This window comes from Vanacampus margaritifer, chromosome 9 (assembly GCF_051991255.1).
Source record: "Vanacampus margaritifer isolate UIUO_Vmar chromosome 9, RoL_Vmar_1.0, whole genome shotgun sequence".
NCBI lineage: Eukaryota > Metazoa > Chordata > Actinopteri > Syngnathiformes > Syngnathidae > Vanacampus > Vanacampus margaritifer.
In genome coordinates, this window is record NC_135440.1 from 25,793,955 (window position 1) to 25,810,347 (window position 16,393).

General features: G+C 41.2%; 1 protein-coding gene across 1 annotated transcript; it reads left to right on the forward strand.

Moving 5' to 3' along the window:
• Positions 1-1,353: 1,353 nt before the first annotated feature.
• mdc1 (mediator of DNA damage checkpoint 1) lies at positions 1,354-16,322 on the forward strand. The gene is made up of 12 exons (XM_077574701.1): positions 1,354-1,392; positions 1,849-2,003; positions 2,560-3,114; positions 3,298-3,361; positions 4,390-5,342; positions 6,324-6,383; positions 6,834-10,303; positions 11,721-11,852; positions 13,172-13,354; positions 13,424-13,549; positions 15,460-15,570; positions 15,945-16,322. The coding sequence occupies exons 2-12, from the start codon at positions 1,871-1,873 to the stop codon at positions 16,146-16,148; spliced, it is 5,991 nt and encodes a 1,996-aa protein (XP_077430827.1). The 5' UTR covers positions 1,354-1,392; positions 1,849-1,870; the 3' UTR covers positions 16,149-16,322.
• Positions 16,323-16,393: the final 71 nt, after the last annotated feature.

Genomic DNA, 16,393 nt, shown 5'->3' on the forward strand with positions numbered 1-16,393 from the left:
GCTTCACTATAACATAGTTCCATGGCACCAAAGGACTACTTTTATATTAGACTGCTTTGGCGCCATCTTGTGGATGTTTACACCAAATTAGTAACTAGTGAATGAGAATACTCTGAGGGTAAGCTACTGAATATTTCAGTTTCTTTATTTATTAAGGATCTTGTGTTACTCACAAATGTACTTCAGTGTGAAATCTGTGGTTAGTTAAACAAAAAGCTAGTCGCCTACTAGTGTTTAGTTTCTGCCTGTCACTATATGTCGCTGTCATAAATGAATAAAATGCATTATTTCTAAAGAATAATTTTAGTGCAAATGAAGTTAAATTGGATAATTCCCCGCAGCACAGTGGTTCGGAATCACTCTTTTAGTTTATATTCAAGACTCCAAGCGCCAGACTAAAATAATAGAAAAATAAAAAAAATTCCTGGCTCCAATGTTGCATGCGTGGACTTGAGGCCTGCATCTGAATCACAAATATTCAGCACACACATAGCCATAGTTTCCATTGGCAATGGACCGGGATAATAGCACTTTTAAGTCATGTAATATCTGCTGTTTCTGCTTGGCCAGCAATATTATGGTTAAGGCTGCATAGCCAACATGACAAGTGAGCCAAGCGACCTCAACTAACACGGGCATTTGGAATTTAAGCCGCAAGTAAACATTCTTATACCTCACTTGAACATAAATGAAATTCAGATGGTAAAACAGAGATATGTCACAAGTCAAAATGGCGGCCTGGGTGAAAGGACGCTCTCCGCTCATTGAAAAGCATTGCACATTGAATTATAATTTAATTTGTGATGATTATGTTGATTTGAAAATATGAAGTGTCGTTTGACTACTAAAACCGTCTACCTGATTTGTCTCCCAGTCACAGGCAAAAACGATACAATAAACATCGTTTGATTTCACCTTGTGCACGCTGCATGACAGAAAATTCGGAAATATAAAAAAAATGCCAGGGTGGACACAACATACAGCTATGCCTTAATAACCATATTAATAATATAGGCTTCTTTATAGAATGAATCTAACTACAAGAAAAGCTATATTTAGTCAAAAAATAAATGTGTGGCAGAATACATTTCTTTCTTTTTTTAAACGAAATGAAAACGAAGGCGTAAAAAAAAAAAAAGTACTTTCCCTTTAAGAAGCACGTGGCGCGAAACATGGTCGTCTTACTCCTGATTTTGATCCAATCATAGACTTGCCACCTCAGAAGGAACTGCAAATGACCAATAGATGTGGCGTATGTGTTGAGTGATCGTCACCCTGGCCAATCGCATGAGGGTTTGACACTTTCTAGTGGGCGTGACCCAGCGTCACCCGGAAAAACGTTAATAAAAAGTATTTTTCTTTCTCCCATTGATGACAGAGAGGCAGTGCGAGGCAAGTGTACACCAAGTTACTTATACTAGGACGAAATTACATCTCATACACGTTCTACGTTCATATTTATTATCTGAAATATGAAAATGTGTAACATGTAACGACCAAAGCGGTCAACGGAGGTGTTTAAAACAGCCAAGTGCAATGACATTACGTTCAACTTGCCTTTTTAATTTATCTGTGGTCATGCAGTGACGTTTAAGTCCAAACTCAGTTCATCAGTTAGGTTGCTATGAAAGCAAACGATTTGGGATGATCGCCCAGAACACAAGCATGCATAAGGCAATACAACTTGCAATTAGTCGGTTTACTTTTTACTGCTATGCTAACGTTTACGCAGAAGCCGATAGTCGTTCATCACGCTAAGATTAGCTTCGTCATCGCATGTTTGATGGTTGCTATGAGCTTAGAAGAAGGCTACAAAAAGATGTGAATTCTTGTGGTTATGTTTGGCAGACGACCTGCTTCTTGGTGAGGAATGGACGCCACTCAGGTCGTCAACGACTCCCTATTTGTGTCAGATGAGGAGGAAAATGAAGAGAAGCCAAACAAGGGGCGGCAACCTTTAGCCAAGCTGTGCGTCTTGAAGAATGACCATGTTCCAGAAAGAGGTGAGAGGCAGTGCTGTAGCCATCAGAGTCAGCGGAACTATGGGGGGCAATGCAGTGGGGGCAACCCACGAATAAGCGAAGTGCGCATTACGTTTGCGCATGCGTGAAAATCCTCTCTATATTTATATGAGGAAAAATATTGGTGTATTAAAAAAACAAACTTCAACTCTCTGTTGAAATGTCAAAGCAAATGTTTATTGAACAACTTTTCAGATTTGCAAAATGGTGTTTTTTATTTATATTTTTTTTTATCATAAGATAATAGACATCTTTGCTTTAAAATTCTAAATAAAAAAATAGTTCTGGGAGCTTTCAGGCGCGTCAGCATGTCTTAAATTTTTTAATGGAAACTTAAATAAATACTGTGACTGAACAGGAAATTATGTTTTCCAAAATTTCAAAATAACGGAAATGTTAAACTTTTAATTGTCTTTGTTTTGATCTCAAAGGTCTACCTGCTGTTGGTGACCGACTCACAGCACACACTAACTCGAATGTTTATGTTGCTTATTAATTTGTCATAAACTGGCTGACAATAGACTTCCTGTCCACACAGAATTTCCCCTTTTTATGGGGGATAATGTGCTTGGTCGTGACATTGACACCTGCACTCTGCCCCTGCTGGCGCCCTCCGTGTCCAAACAGCACGCCACCATCTGTATCTCCGTCCATCAGAAACGAGGATCCCGCAACGGAGTGGATATCGAGGCCGTGGTCAGGGACTTGGGCAGCATGAACGGCACCCGCATCGGCCGCGTCAAGTTGATCCCCAACATATCCTACCCGCTCAGCGAGGGGAACCATCTGTTCATGGCGGACATGCCATGTCAGTACCTCAGCCTCAGCGACCCGCGCGAAGACGAAGGTGGCCAGACGTCGGGCGTTTGTGTCAGTTTACCGGGTGATTCCGTAGAGAAGAGAGATGGCCTTAAGTTGAGTGCCAGTCAGGTGTCGCAGACTTCAGCTAAGGTTTCACCTCTGGGTAACGCAGAGAAGAACAACAGCTGTCTGTCCTTTGAGACCACTCCAGTCCACCTGAAGGAGATTCTGGTCCCAGAATCAGAGTCAGACTCTGATGGGGAGGGCAAAGAGGGCAGGCACAAGTTTCGTGGTATGTATAAGATTTGTAACTCTACATACATTTTTTTAGCAAATAACTTGTCATTTTCCTTCCTCTCAACCAATTGGTGTACTACATTTATCCGCCATTGATTCAAAACATGATTATTCATCAATTAGTTAAGCCCGTTGCCTTGTGGTGGTGTTTTATCATAATTTACTTGGATGCTTACAGGGTCAGATTCCAGCCCCACCTGCTCAACCTACTTGACTCCCACAAACAAAATGGTCCCTGAAAGGTACATTTTACTTTGCTTTATTTCTGTTTTGATCAGGGGTCTGCAACCTGCTGCTCTTTCGTGCCTCTCCTATGGCTCCCTGTGGATCTCTAAAAATAATAGAAGAAATTATATATTTTTTACATATTTATTTTTAGATAAAATATAATTTAAATTAATGATTACATTGAAAAAATATTCAAAAAATGTTAGTCCAAATTTTTAATTTGAAGGAAAAAAAAAGAAAGGCAGTTTTTTTTTATGACCTTAACATGTCAAAACATGACCATAAAATGAGGAAATGCAGAAAATTACCATGAAATATCCATGAAGTTGCAAAAACTGTCAGACAATTGATTTAAAAAGGCAGAAAACAAAACATTAAAAAAAATAACCGTAAAATGTCCAAAAATGAAACAAGAAATCCCGAAAATTATTATAAAATGTCCACACAATTGCCAAAAATGTCAGCAAACTGATAGCAAAAAAGGCAGAAAAATGTATTAAAGAATAGCTATAAAATGTCCAAAAAAGGAAGTAGAGAGGCAGACAATGGCCATGTGTCTCTTCCAATGTCCATAAAATTGCCAAAAATGTTAGAAATTTGACAGAATGGCAGAAAAGTCTAAAAATGTATGAAAAAATTCTCCCAAAAATGGAAGACAAAGGGTAGAAGAAAATAAATCTCTACGTAATGGATGTTGCATATTTTTCTGTTAAGGTGCAGCTCTAATTAGCTCTTGGGCTCTCAGTACATTAGACTAACACAACACATGGTTTCCATCATCACAAATCAATCTTCAAATGTTTTGTGACATTTTTTTTTGCTATTTATTTGGCCTAAAATGGCTCTTTTGACAGGACGCCTTTGGATGAACGAAACTGATCTATCAAATGAATCCGGGGTGTTTCAGCTCACCCTCTATTGAGAGCAAGCTTTATAGGAAGTGGATGGATAGCTACAAAAACACCCATGGTGGCCTAATGCTTGTGTCCAGAAAGTTCAAGCTGCCTGCACATCTGAGCAATAATTTGTGTCCTTTCCATAGTCCCAACTGTATTGATGGAACACCCATGACACCCTCATCGTCTACCAGACAGAAGCCTCATGGGCATGTCGGCAAAGAAGCGCCGGACGTGGATGTTGGGGAACGGCAGAAAAAGGAAACGCTTGAGTTTGTGGATGACAGTGACGAGGAGGAGGCGGCGGGCGTCGTGGAAAATGGCCAGACAACAGGAAAAGAATGCAAAAAAGAACAGCTGAGAAGCAAGGCCGGCTTTACAGAGGAGGAGCTGCCACAACTGTCCACAAGCGCCATCTCCCCGCATGCCATCCCTAAATTGAACATGGACAGCGACACTGACGTGGAGGAGGATGGTGGCGAGACGGAACCGGCGCCCGACCCCAGGCCGGACCCTCTGTGCTTTCACATGGACAGTGACACAGATGTGGAGGAAGACGTCACAGGCGGCGCATCTGCACCTCCCGGACAGCCCGAGGGAGGTGACAGTCACCCTGACATGTCACCCCATGATACTGAAAAAGCTGATGCGGCTCCTGCGCCGCTGCCAGACGACTTCCAGCTAGACAGCGACACAGATGTGGACGAGGAGGCTGATGACACCACCAGCGACACGGCAGCACCTTCCAGGCCAGACGTGATTGGGGACATTTTGGGGTCAGATGACGAGCAGGCTCTCGCTGATTCAGCTGCGGGATCAAGTAGCAGCAATGTGGTGCGAGATCCTCCGCACTTGTCACCTGTCGCCACCGCACCCTCCTCAGCCGCTCCTGGTATCGCCGCAGCAGCTGCTCAGTCAGAGAATGACGCGGACACCGATGAAGACACCGACGTGGATGAGTCCAGTGCGCCCCCTGTTGACCGGGACAGTGATATGGATGCAGATGAAGAGAAAAATCCAAGAACTCTTCCAGGGAGAAAATCATCCGGTTTACAGTCTTCACATCTGCAAAGTTGCTCGACCCCTGTGAAAATGGCAGGTAAATACAGTGCAACGTCGCAAGATTGGGTACATCTGCACAGCAAAAGTGTGTTGATTATTGTGATTGTTGTTTGTCATAATGTTAAATTTGAAACAGTTCTTTGCCACTACAAGGTCCAAATTCAAAAATGCACATACTCATCAGTCAGAACTGAGAATTGTTACCTTTGTATAGTGAACCTCAGTTTGAGGGGATACACACCAGTAAAAATATGGCAAATATTACATTTAAAATATTTTTTTTTAAAACACACTCAAAGCTGATTTACAAACATTAAAACGTTTTAAAATACTTAAACGTAAAAGTTATAGTGTAACATTGTAAATGTATGCCCTCTTCACAGTTCTGTGGTTCGAGTTTTAGAATCTGCTCAATTCGTGCGTTCGCCCATGATACTCCGGCGTCTTCTTCTCTTGCTAAAACATTCATGTTAGGTTCGTTAAAGACTCAAAAATGTCCATAAGTGTGGATGCTTCTTTGCTGACAATGCCCTAACAATTGGCTGATGACCAGTCCAGCGTACGCAACGTATGGCCAAAGTTACCGGGGACAGGCTCCAGCTCACCTGTGACCCTCTGAAGCCCATATCCCACTGAGAGTGCCAACGTTTGCGAGTGTTTGCCAAGGAATCGAATGTTGATCTCATTTCAGCGTTTGTTCAAGGTCGCAACGTTTGCTCAAAGTTCGCTAAACGTTCACCAAATGTTTTAATGTTTTTTCTTGTCGCAAGGATATTTTGAACATGTTGAAACATTTAACAAACGTTGCGACCTTGAACGAACCCTGACAAGAAATAAACATTTGGTACCTTGGCAAAAAAAATGGGCTTAATTAGAATAAGCGCAATAGAAAGTGTACAGATATTTTTGACGAATGTTAGTAGGTTTATGTCCCATTTCTTATGAGTATCGAGCTAAAAAAAGATTGTTTTGCTTTGAGTTGAGCATGTTGTTGTTATTTACACTTGGATGTTTTCAGGAGAAGTGGAGGAGATGGAGACCCAAGCCTTCGTCACACCCTGTGTGGATCATTTTCAACGTGAGTTAGTGTTGAGTAATCCGTGTCACGTCACACTTTTTACAAAGCTACAGAGCTATTACGATCATGGCACCATGCTGTGGAAACGTAAGCTTTCCACTGAACTGATCTGTAGCACTTGGGTGGACAATTAACTCTTTGACTGCCAAAAACGTTTAATAACGTTTAGTGAAATCCTAAGGAGGGCTGCCAAAGACGTTAAAAGTCGTTAACTATGTTTTTTTTGGAAACGGGTGGAGGAAAGCATCGGTAGTATGTGTGTTTCCATAGTCCAAACACAAAATTTTCTGTGGACCTTGAAAGATCAGTCAAAATGCTTAAATCAGGTGGCACCCACAGCATCCCTTTTCTGAAAACGCTTGGCAGTCAAAGAGTTAAAAAAAAAAAAAAACTTTTTGCATGTTTCCAAGACAATTCCTAAAGATAAAAAAAATCCTTTCCGTTACTTAGGTGGTATCAACAGTGCGGTGAGATCTGGAGCCTTGCCTTCATGCTTAGACGGTCAGGAGGAGGAGGAGGAGGACGACTTTGCCGTGGCAGAGACACAGTCCTTCATCCTTCAGCCCCAACGACAGATCCAAAGTTGCAACAATGGCTGCAGCCAAGCCTCAGGCTGCGAATCATCCGGCGAGGACGTGGAAGAACTGCCTAGCGGAGGAGCGTCTTTACATCTGGGGTTGTCTGACAGCAGCCATCGACAGAGTGCGGCCCAAGCTTTGGCTATGGAGAGCACCCAGGCCTTCGTCGCTGATAACCAAACAAATGCCGCAAGTGCGGACACGGCATCCCTTGGGAACGACTTAAGCATAGAGCCGACGCAGGCCTACGATTACGAAGCGCCTGCCAGGAGTCCGGTGCTTGAGGGGAGTCGGAAGGTCAACGTTGCTTTACAAGAAACACAGGCTTATATTACGGAGTCTTACAGCGCATCTGAAGAAGAGCTCCAGGAAGACACTCTTGATTTGCACACCTCTTCTTCCCTTGCGTTGGCTGAGACCCAACTCATGACTGCCTTCCAGGAAGAGGAGCGCTCGACTACAAGCAGTCCTGCCGCCCCTTGGAAAGCAAACCAGATTGCTCAAAAAGCTCATTTGAGCGAAGAACACGGGGAGGTTGCACAAACTCACTTCGTAGCTCCAACCATCGCCGACTCCCAGCGCAGGCGTACGAGAGAAGCTGAGGACTCCGTTGCAGCCTCGCGGGAAACAAAAAGTGCAAAGCAGCTGCAGCTTGAAGAGGCAAATCAACCTTTAACGTCCACGAATGTTATGGAAAAGCAGCCCATAGCTGCAAATCACATTGAAGGAGATGACCCAATTCAACTCTTACCTGAAAGAAAAGCACAACTTGATGAAGGGATTCAACCCGTTATGCGCCTGCCTATGTGTTTAGCTGCAACCCAGCCTTTGGCCATAAGTGAACATGAAGAAAGTGATGATGAGGACTCGATTCCAGTTTTGAGTGAAGGAAACGTTCAGCTTAAGAAAGAAATGCAACCCAGTTTGCGTTCTTACCGTTTGACTGCTAATCGTCGGTCTTTAAGTTTAGCCGCAACCCAGCCTTTGGCCATAAGTGAACATGAAGAAAGCGATGAGGACTTGATTCAAGTTTTGGATCAAGGAAAAGTACAGTTTGGTAGAGAAATGCAACCCAATGTGAGTTCTGCTTTGCCTGCTAGTGTAACTGCATCCCAGACCAGGTCTTTGAGTCAAAACAAGAAAACTGACAGCAGAAACTCAAATGACATCTCACATGAAAGTAAAGTGCAGCCCAATAAAGAGAAGCAACCCGATACGAGTTCCTGCCGTTTGGCTGTTGCAACCCAGCCTATGGCTACAATTGAGCTTGAGGAAAGTGATGACAAAGACTTGATTCCAGTCTTGCTTGAAAGAAAAGTACAGCTTGATAAAGAGAGACAACCTCATACTTCTTACAGTTTAGCCGATAATCATCAATCTATGAGTATAGCTGCGACCCAGCCTTTGACAACAATCGAAAATGAGGAAACTGATGTCGAAAAAGTTGAAGTCTTGTGTGTAGATAAAAAGCAGATGAATAAAGAGACACAACCCGGTACAAGTTCTTTGGCTGTTCCAACCCAGCCTCTTAGTATCGCTGCGACTCAGCTTATGGCTACCAATGAAAATGAGGAAAGCGATGAAGAGGACTCAATTCCAGTTTTGCGTAATAAAAGGAAAGCAAGGCCGCTGCAAATCAGCGAGGAGACGCAGTCCCTCAGCAGCACTCTTGAGATCCCGTCAGACAGTTGGAATGATTCTGAGCCGTCAAAGGAAAGTAAATTCCAAGGGAGCCTGAACGGGCCCCCATCAGTAACTCCAACAGAACAAGAGGAGGAGGAGACTCAACCTAATCTTGACACCCTGCCTAACAGTGACAAAGATGATTCCAGTCCTGCTAAAGGAGAAGTGACACAAATGTTTGTGAATTCCGACGATTCTTCATCAGATACTGACAGCGAAATCTTGATCCCTGGCTCGAGGAAAAGAAAGTCCAAACCGCTGCAAATTGAAGACGAGACACAGTCGCTCGTATCTTCTCAAGGGGACAAAGGGACACGTGAGATCACAAATTCCTCAACCTCTGCAGTTGAATGTCAGCCGACCAGCACCAATGAACCGGGCCCACAGGCCCAACATAGTCAATCTGAAGTCGGAACGAGTATTAGTACTAGTACCGCTGTTGAAAACGCAAGAGGAACACGGTCACAATTTAGAGAAAAGGAGGAGCCAATGGAAAAAAGACAAACAAGAAGCAAGGTACCCAAAGAAAGGATGAAAAAGTCCAGACCTGCTGGGATTGCGCTTGAGGAAGAAGCCACAAGTCAGCAGACGAACCTTCTTGAGGTTCAACACCCTGAGAGACCACAAGGTAAAAATGCACACAGGGAAAGAAAGTACCAAGAAGAAACGGAACAGTCGGAAGTGGCAGAGGATCAAGGACATGAGAGACTGGAAACAAAAGCCAAAGAACAGAAACGGGATGAAGCAGGGCAAGCGCCTCAACAAAAGAAAGAAGAAAAACCCGAGACCACACCGAGAGGCCGAAGACCAACCAGAAGAACCATCGCTGCTCTTCCCTCAGCAACTCCAGATCGAGACGACGTCCCGGCCAAGAGGTCCAGAAACCGCTCCACCTCTGTCAGCTCCGAGGTGTCCACTTCGAGCATCCTAGGGACTCGAGGCCGAGGGGCGAAGACGCCCAACGGGTCAGCCCAGCCGTCCACCAGCAGACAAGCACCAGAGCAGGACGGTCACGGCACACGCTCGAGATCCAGCTCCTCGAACTCCCTCGCTTCGGAGAGGTCTTGCAGCAGCCTCGGGTCTCAGAGAGGTAGAGGAGGCAGGGGACGAGGAAGCGGGTGCAAAATGGAACCCGGGCCCACCGTGATCCCACCTATCTTCAGTCAGACTCCCGCACCGAAGCCTTCAACGCGGGCCCAGAGGGGCAAGAAGGCAGATGTGACCCCCACTCAGCTTTCTGATGAAAATGATAAGGAGAAACCAAAATCAAAACAGGCGGCTGCCACTAGGGGGAGAAAGCGAGCAAATGTTAAAGAACCCTCAAATGCAGAGCAATCGAATGAGGGCAACAACTCCGCTGGTGAAGATCCCCTACCTAAAAGAAACTTTAGGGGCAGAGTTCAGAGGACAGTAAACATTTTCGAGGCGCTGGTAACTCCACCAGGCAGCGATGAAGTGAAGGCCAAAGACAAGCAGGAACGAAAGAAAAGAGTTTTGGAGGCAGAAGAGCAAGATGAGAGTCCAATTCCGGTCCAAGCTAAGAGAAGAGCGAAAGTGTCTCATGGGGCTCAAGGGGGCCGGGATGCTAAGGAATCTCCTCCCGTCACAGCCAGCGTGACAACTACCACATCGGTTGCTGATTCTGCTGAAGGTGCCCAGGTAACTCCATCCATGTTTTATTACTTTTTTTTTTTTTTTATTGAAATTAACTCTGAAATACAGGCGGTGACAATACGATTAATTACAAGTGCTAATTAGATTTTCCAATTTGGATTGACACTTGACTTCACATTGCTTTTCCTGGTGCATCACAATGTAGAGCTGCCATCTATTGATTGGCCTTTGCTTTTCTGACAGGACTCATCAAAGCGCAATTCAGGGGTCCTAAATTTAAGACAGCCCAGACAGTCAAGATTTAAAACATTTGAGGTTTTGAATTTGACGGTACGAACTGTGTGCGCTAAACTAGTTACTGAAATATCTCACTAGCTATCGCTCTAGCTATCTAACTAGCTATCTAACTTAAGTTATATAGCACCTTTCATACATTAAAATGCAAGGTGCTAAACAATTAAAACATCCATAATACAATAAAAAAAAAAAAAAATCCATCCCTTAACATCCCCAACACACATAACATTAAAAAAAAAAAACATGGCGAGGCTCAGAGAAACCACGTGAGGAAAGAGAGACAACAAACTAAAAACAGTTAAAAACTAAAATAAAAGGCAAAAACAAAGCTAAAAGACAATATGATAAAAGAAACTGGGAACTAAGAAAACAAAAGGGGTTAAAAAAGATCATTTAAATGCCAAACTAACAAAGTGTGTATTGATAAAAATGTCAATAGTCTTTGCGGACCTTCATTTCATTTTGTGTTTATTTCAGCCAACATATCCCAATTGGCATTGGTTACAAAGACATAAAGAAAAGTACATGATGCCTAAAACGGAGTGGGAAAAAGAAAACACCTTAACCTCCACTGTAAAGACCTTAACAGTTTTCCACTTACCTTTTTGTAGCTTGATAAATTTACAGATTGAGGAATTTCTTGTAACTCTTCGCAGTTACAGTCCACTTGCATTTAGGGCCAAGCAGACCCAATGGGTGGAGCTTTGGTGAATCGATTTGTAAAACTCCAAAATGTTACTCCGAGGAATGTAATGAAACCGATCCGGATTTTTACAATCATAATTTAGACGGACATGTTTAAGAATGTCTGCCTGCCACTGAGCACTTACGTCAGCTTCGTATTGTCTCAATGTGTCATAAGCGCTCCGATTCCACTGCACACGCGTACCTTAAGTTGAGGCCACGAAATGGAATGTTAAGTCGCTAATCGTTGGTGTTGCGGAACATCAATCTTGAGTGCTGTCTGATTCATCCTTTTTCATCTCATGCGCTTCAGTCATCGTCGCTGAAAGCATGACGCCGTCCTTCCTCTCGCTAACCCCACCAGAGTACTCCAACTCGCCACTGACATCACCGTTGATGCACTAATGAATTAAGAGGTGGATTAATGGCTTCCCAATGGTCATTTCAAGTGTTGATCCTTCTTCTTTTTTTTTTTTAATAGCCTCAGACGGCAATCAGCAGCAAGAGGCAAACCCGCGATGCTTCCGCGAAATCCTCCCCTGTGACTTCTCGCAGATCTTCCACTTCCTTGTCACTGAATCGCCGGCCACGTGACGCAAGCCACTCTTATAAGGTTTGTGTATAATGTTGACGTCGTCTCCATTTTCCTGCTTCACCCCTTTTACGTCAGCGAGAACGTTCATGAAATCCACTGAAATGAACATGAAACCCAAATATGATGTAATGTAATGCTGATGTACACCAGGGTTTTTTTAATTTTTTTTATTCGGTTAATTTGATAAGATTTTAGGGCAGGTTTGTAAGTTTTTATTTGAAAGAATACTTTATTTTAATTTAGTTTTTTTTAAACTATTCGTTGTATTTTTATTTATATACATATATATATATATATATATACGTGTATATATATATATATATATATATATATATATATATATATATGTATGTATATATATATATATATATATACGTATATATATATACGTATATATATATATATATATATGTATGTATATATATATATATATATATACGTATATATATATACGTATATATATATATATATATATGTATGTATATATATATATATATATATATATATACGTATATATATATACGTATATATATATATATATATATACGTATATATATATATATATATACGTATATATATATATATATATATATATACGTATATATATATATATATATATATACGTATATATATATATATACGTATATATATATATATATATATACGTATATATATATATATACGTATATATATATATATATATATACGTATATATATATATATATATATATATACGTATATATATATATATGTATATATACGTGTATATATATATATATATATATATATATATATATGCGTATATATATATATATATATATATATACACGTATATATATATATATATATATATATATATATACACGTATATATATGTATATATATATATATATATAGTTAATTAGTTTTATAAACGTACAATGTAATTTCTGTTCTCATTTATTTCAAAGTATTTCCAGTTTTTCTTTAGTTTCATTTTTCGAACAACTTTAATTTTAAAATAAATGCAAAAAAAAATATTACCAGTAAGGCTGAACTTTCCTGTCCTTCTCATTTTCCTGATTTTGTCTCTTTATTGTAAATGTCACATTGGAAACCAGTAATATTATTTAATATTAAACGCTTGCTAGCCACTATTTCAGTGGTCCCCAACCACCGGTTTTCCACCTGTTACCGGTCTCTAGGTCATTTTGAACCGGGCCGCACGCATATATTTAAAATAATAATAATAAACATTTTCTTTCTCTAGTGGAGGACATATGCACCAAATGTACATTACCATCGCCTGGGCGGGCGGCCATGTTCATTGAACTCACTGCAAACTGTCACCTGCTCAGGTGCTGTTCACGGGTGTGATGGACGAAGCCGGGGAGCGAGTGCTGACCCGTTTAGGCGGCTCTCTGGCAAACGGCACCGCAGACATGAACTGCCTGGTGACCGACAAGGTGCGCAGGACCGTCAAGTTCATGTGCGCCGTGGCCAAAGGAATCCCCGTCGTCAACATACACTGGCTGGACGAGGTTAGTCACTGAATGACCACTGAAAATGAAAGATCTTGCCGTTTGTCTGCAAAAGTCTTTGCGTTCCAGAGCGGTCAAGCCGGCAGCTTGCTGCCTCCCGACGCCTTCATCGTGAGCGATCCAGAGCAGGAGAGCAAGTTCAATTTCCGCCTGCAGGAGTCGCTGAATCTCGCTAGCAGCCAGCCTCTCTTAAAGGTGCTCCAACTCGCTCATTCCATTTATGACCGAGAACTTTTCTGTTCAACTTTCGTCCCTGGTGGCGGTTACGTTAATACAAGTGATGACTGAGCGGCGTTAAAGGCGCTGGCTGCTCTCCTCAAGCTTTTTTTTGTACTTAGTCAGGTCCTTGTTGTGCTTTAGTATCTACAGGGATGTGATTTTTCCGCTAATTCGCGGAATTCCGCTTTTTTTATCTCCCCCCAAAAAAAAAAATCCGAATTTTTTTTTTTTTTTTTTTTTTTTTTTAGTAGTTCATTGTGTATGCACATGACTCCGACAGATAACATCTTCTGCTATAACAAAGACATTTGTGGTATGCTCTAATATGAGTTACTTTTCATTTGGTCATGATACAATTATTTGTGCATGAAATTTGAACTCTTCAACATTATTTATGTGTTAACTTAGTAATCACATTAGTTAGATATGATGATATTCTCAGTGATAGTTTTTAAAAGCAAAGACAGTCCAATGTTTTTGAATGTGACTGATTCTGAGTTGACTAAAACTGCCATTTTATATGGGATAGTTCAATATACATTGAAAATTTATGCTGTTGTTTTGTCTATTTCTTTGTCATGTGAGTGCATTGAAAGTACTTAAAAACACGGAAAACCCATGAGCTCCGGGGGGCTTTGCCCCCCTTGTCCCCCCACCTGGACACTGCCCTGGACCTAGCTGGGTGCCAGCGGCCCCCAGACCCCCGGCTAAATTTTCAGATAATTTCACTTTGGTCAAATCACATCCCTGTATCTACTCCTTCCACTAAAGAGCATTTGCCCTCAGATTTTCCGTAGCATTTTGTATGAAAAATAATGCACCGTAATAATGGAAAGCGGAAATTTAGGTTATTGGATTCCATCTAATCGTCCTCTCTACCGTGAAATTATGGCATAATGTATGCAGCTGTTTAATCGGATTTTATACAGAAAAAAATATACACTGATTAGTAAAAAAACATATCTTGGGGTTCCCTTGAAAATGCTTTTTTGGTGTTGTTTATTTAAATACTAAATCTTATGAAAAAACACGAAGTTGTGGCAAAATTGCTTTCATACTAAATTACATTACAATTTTATTATTTTTTTGTTTTATTTATAGTCAAATGTAGCATTTAGAGCACGTCAACAATATTTTTGAAGAGTGTCAAACTTTTTCCTCATACAACATTTTTGTGTGAATATTTTCAAATGTTACCAGTGTCCCAAAGACGTATTTTTTTAAAAAAAAATTTTATGTTTTTTTATGCTAGGGCATACGGAAGGCTTTGATTCAGCCTCTGAACTGCAGAGAACGGTTGAAGCAATGGTAGTTGTTACAAAAACGGCCAGCAGGTGGCAGCAGAGTACAAGAGATCAACCAGGGCCATGTTGAAAACAAGCTGATTTACCCACAGCTTAAAACAGAATTGTGAATAATGTTGAAACTTAGCTATATTCTAATGTTAATTGCTGCAAAATGGAAACTGATAGAAATATACTTTTTTTTCCTGATGAAAGAAGAGACTCTAATCTTTCTTTTGGTATGTTTTTATAGCAATAAATTACAATATCCTGTGGACCTTGCAAAATCAGTCAAAATCCAGTAAAACAGCCGGGTGTAAAAAGGGGTTGGTTGCTTCAGTGAAAATGGCTGCCAGTGAATGAGTTAAACTTGCATGCTTTTTCCCTGACGCATGTCATTTCCACATACAGCCAGCATGCTAACACAGTCAGTGCTCAATCATGCCACGGTGCTGAGTCATCTAAAAGATTGTTTGATATTCTGGCAAAAAAAAAAAAAAGCCATAAGAACCACTCAGAATGATAATGTATTGATTAATTTTGTGCAGACATTTTAGAATGAGATACATATCTATGATCTTGCCTTTGTGTTGTTTTTTTTAGGGCTACAAGATCCACATCACCAAGTCTGTGAAACCCGAGCCGCTCCAAATGAGAGAAATCATTTCTTGCAGCGGAGCTACATTTCTTCCGAAGATGCCTTCTTCACACAAGGTAAAATTTATATACATGCTAACTTTTAGAAACTAATGTCCAAAGTCCTATTCTCATGCTAATGAGAAATTAGCATTGTGTTTCGGGAATGATATTCCTTCAAATTAAACGAATATTCACACAGGAATATTGTAGGAACACACTCAAAAGCAATATATTCTTCATAATCCGTGAAAAAAAAAAAAGTTATATTAACAAAGCCTGATTGCAACTTTCTTCTTTTACTCTTAAATGGTAAAAGTGTACCTATAGCGCCCCTAAGAGGCCAAGGCGTCCACAGCAGGAACAGAGCCAGTATTTATTTTTTTATTGCTATAACCCTAACCCTAAATAACCAAAAAAATAATAATGCGTGTTGTGCCTCCTCTCGTCAGCCTCACACGTTGGTGATCTCCTGCACGGAAGACTGGCCGCTGTGCCGCGCGGCCGTCTCTGCGGCGCTCCCGATCGTCTCGGCCGAGTTCGTCCTCTCCGGGATCCTGCAGCACAAACTGGACTTGGACGCTCACAAATTGTCCGGCCCGCCGCATCAGCCGCAGCCTGACAGCGGCAAACGACGGAGCAGGCGGATCGTGTAGCATCCTGAAGACCTTTTGACAGTAAATAACATAGACTGCTTTAAAAAGACATTCCAAAGAATTGACAGCATCAGAGCGCTAACCGCTTCTACGTCGAACATGAGCTGACATTGAAATTACTCCCCAAAAAATTGAGGAAACATAACATTTGTAAAATAAATGCTTTCAACACAATAGGGAGGAGACTTTTTTTTCTCTCTCCCCGATTTAAAATAATGAATACACATTGACACGGCAAAAAAAAA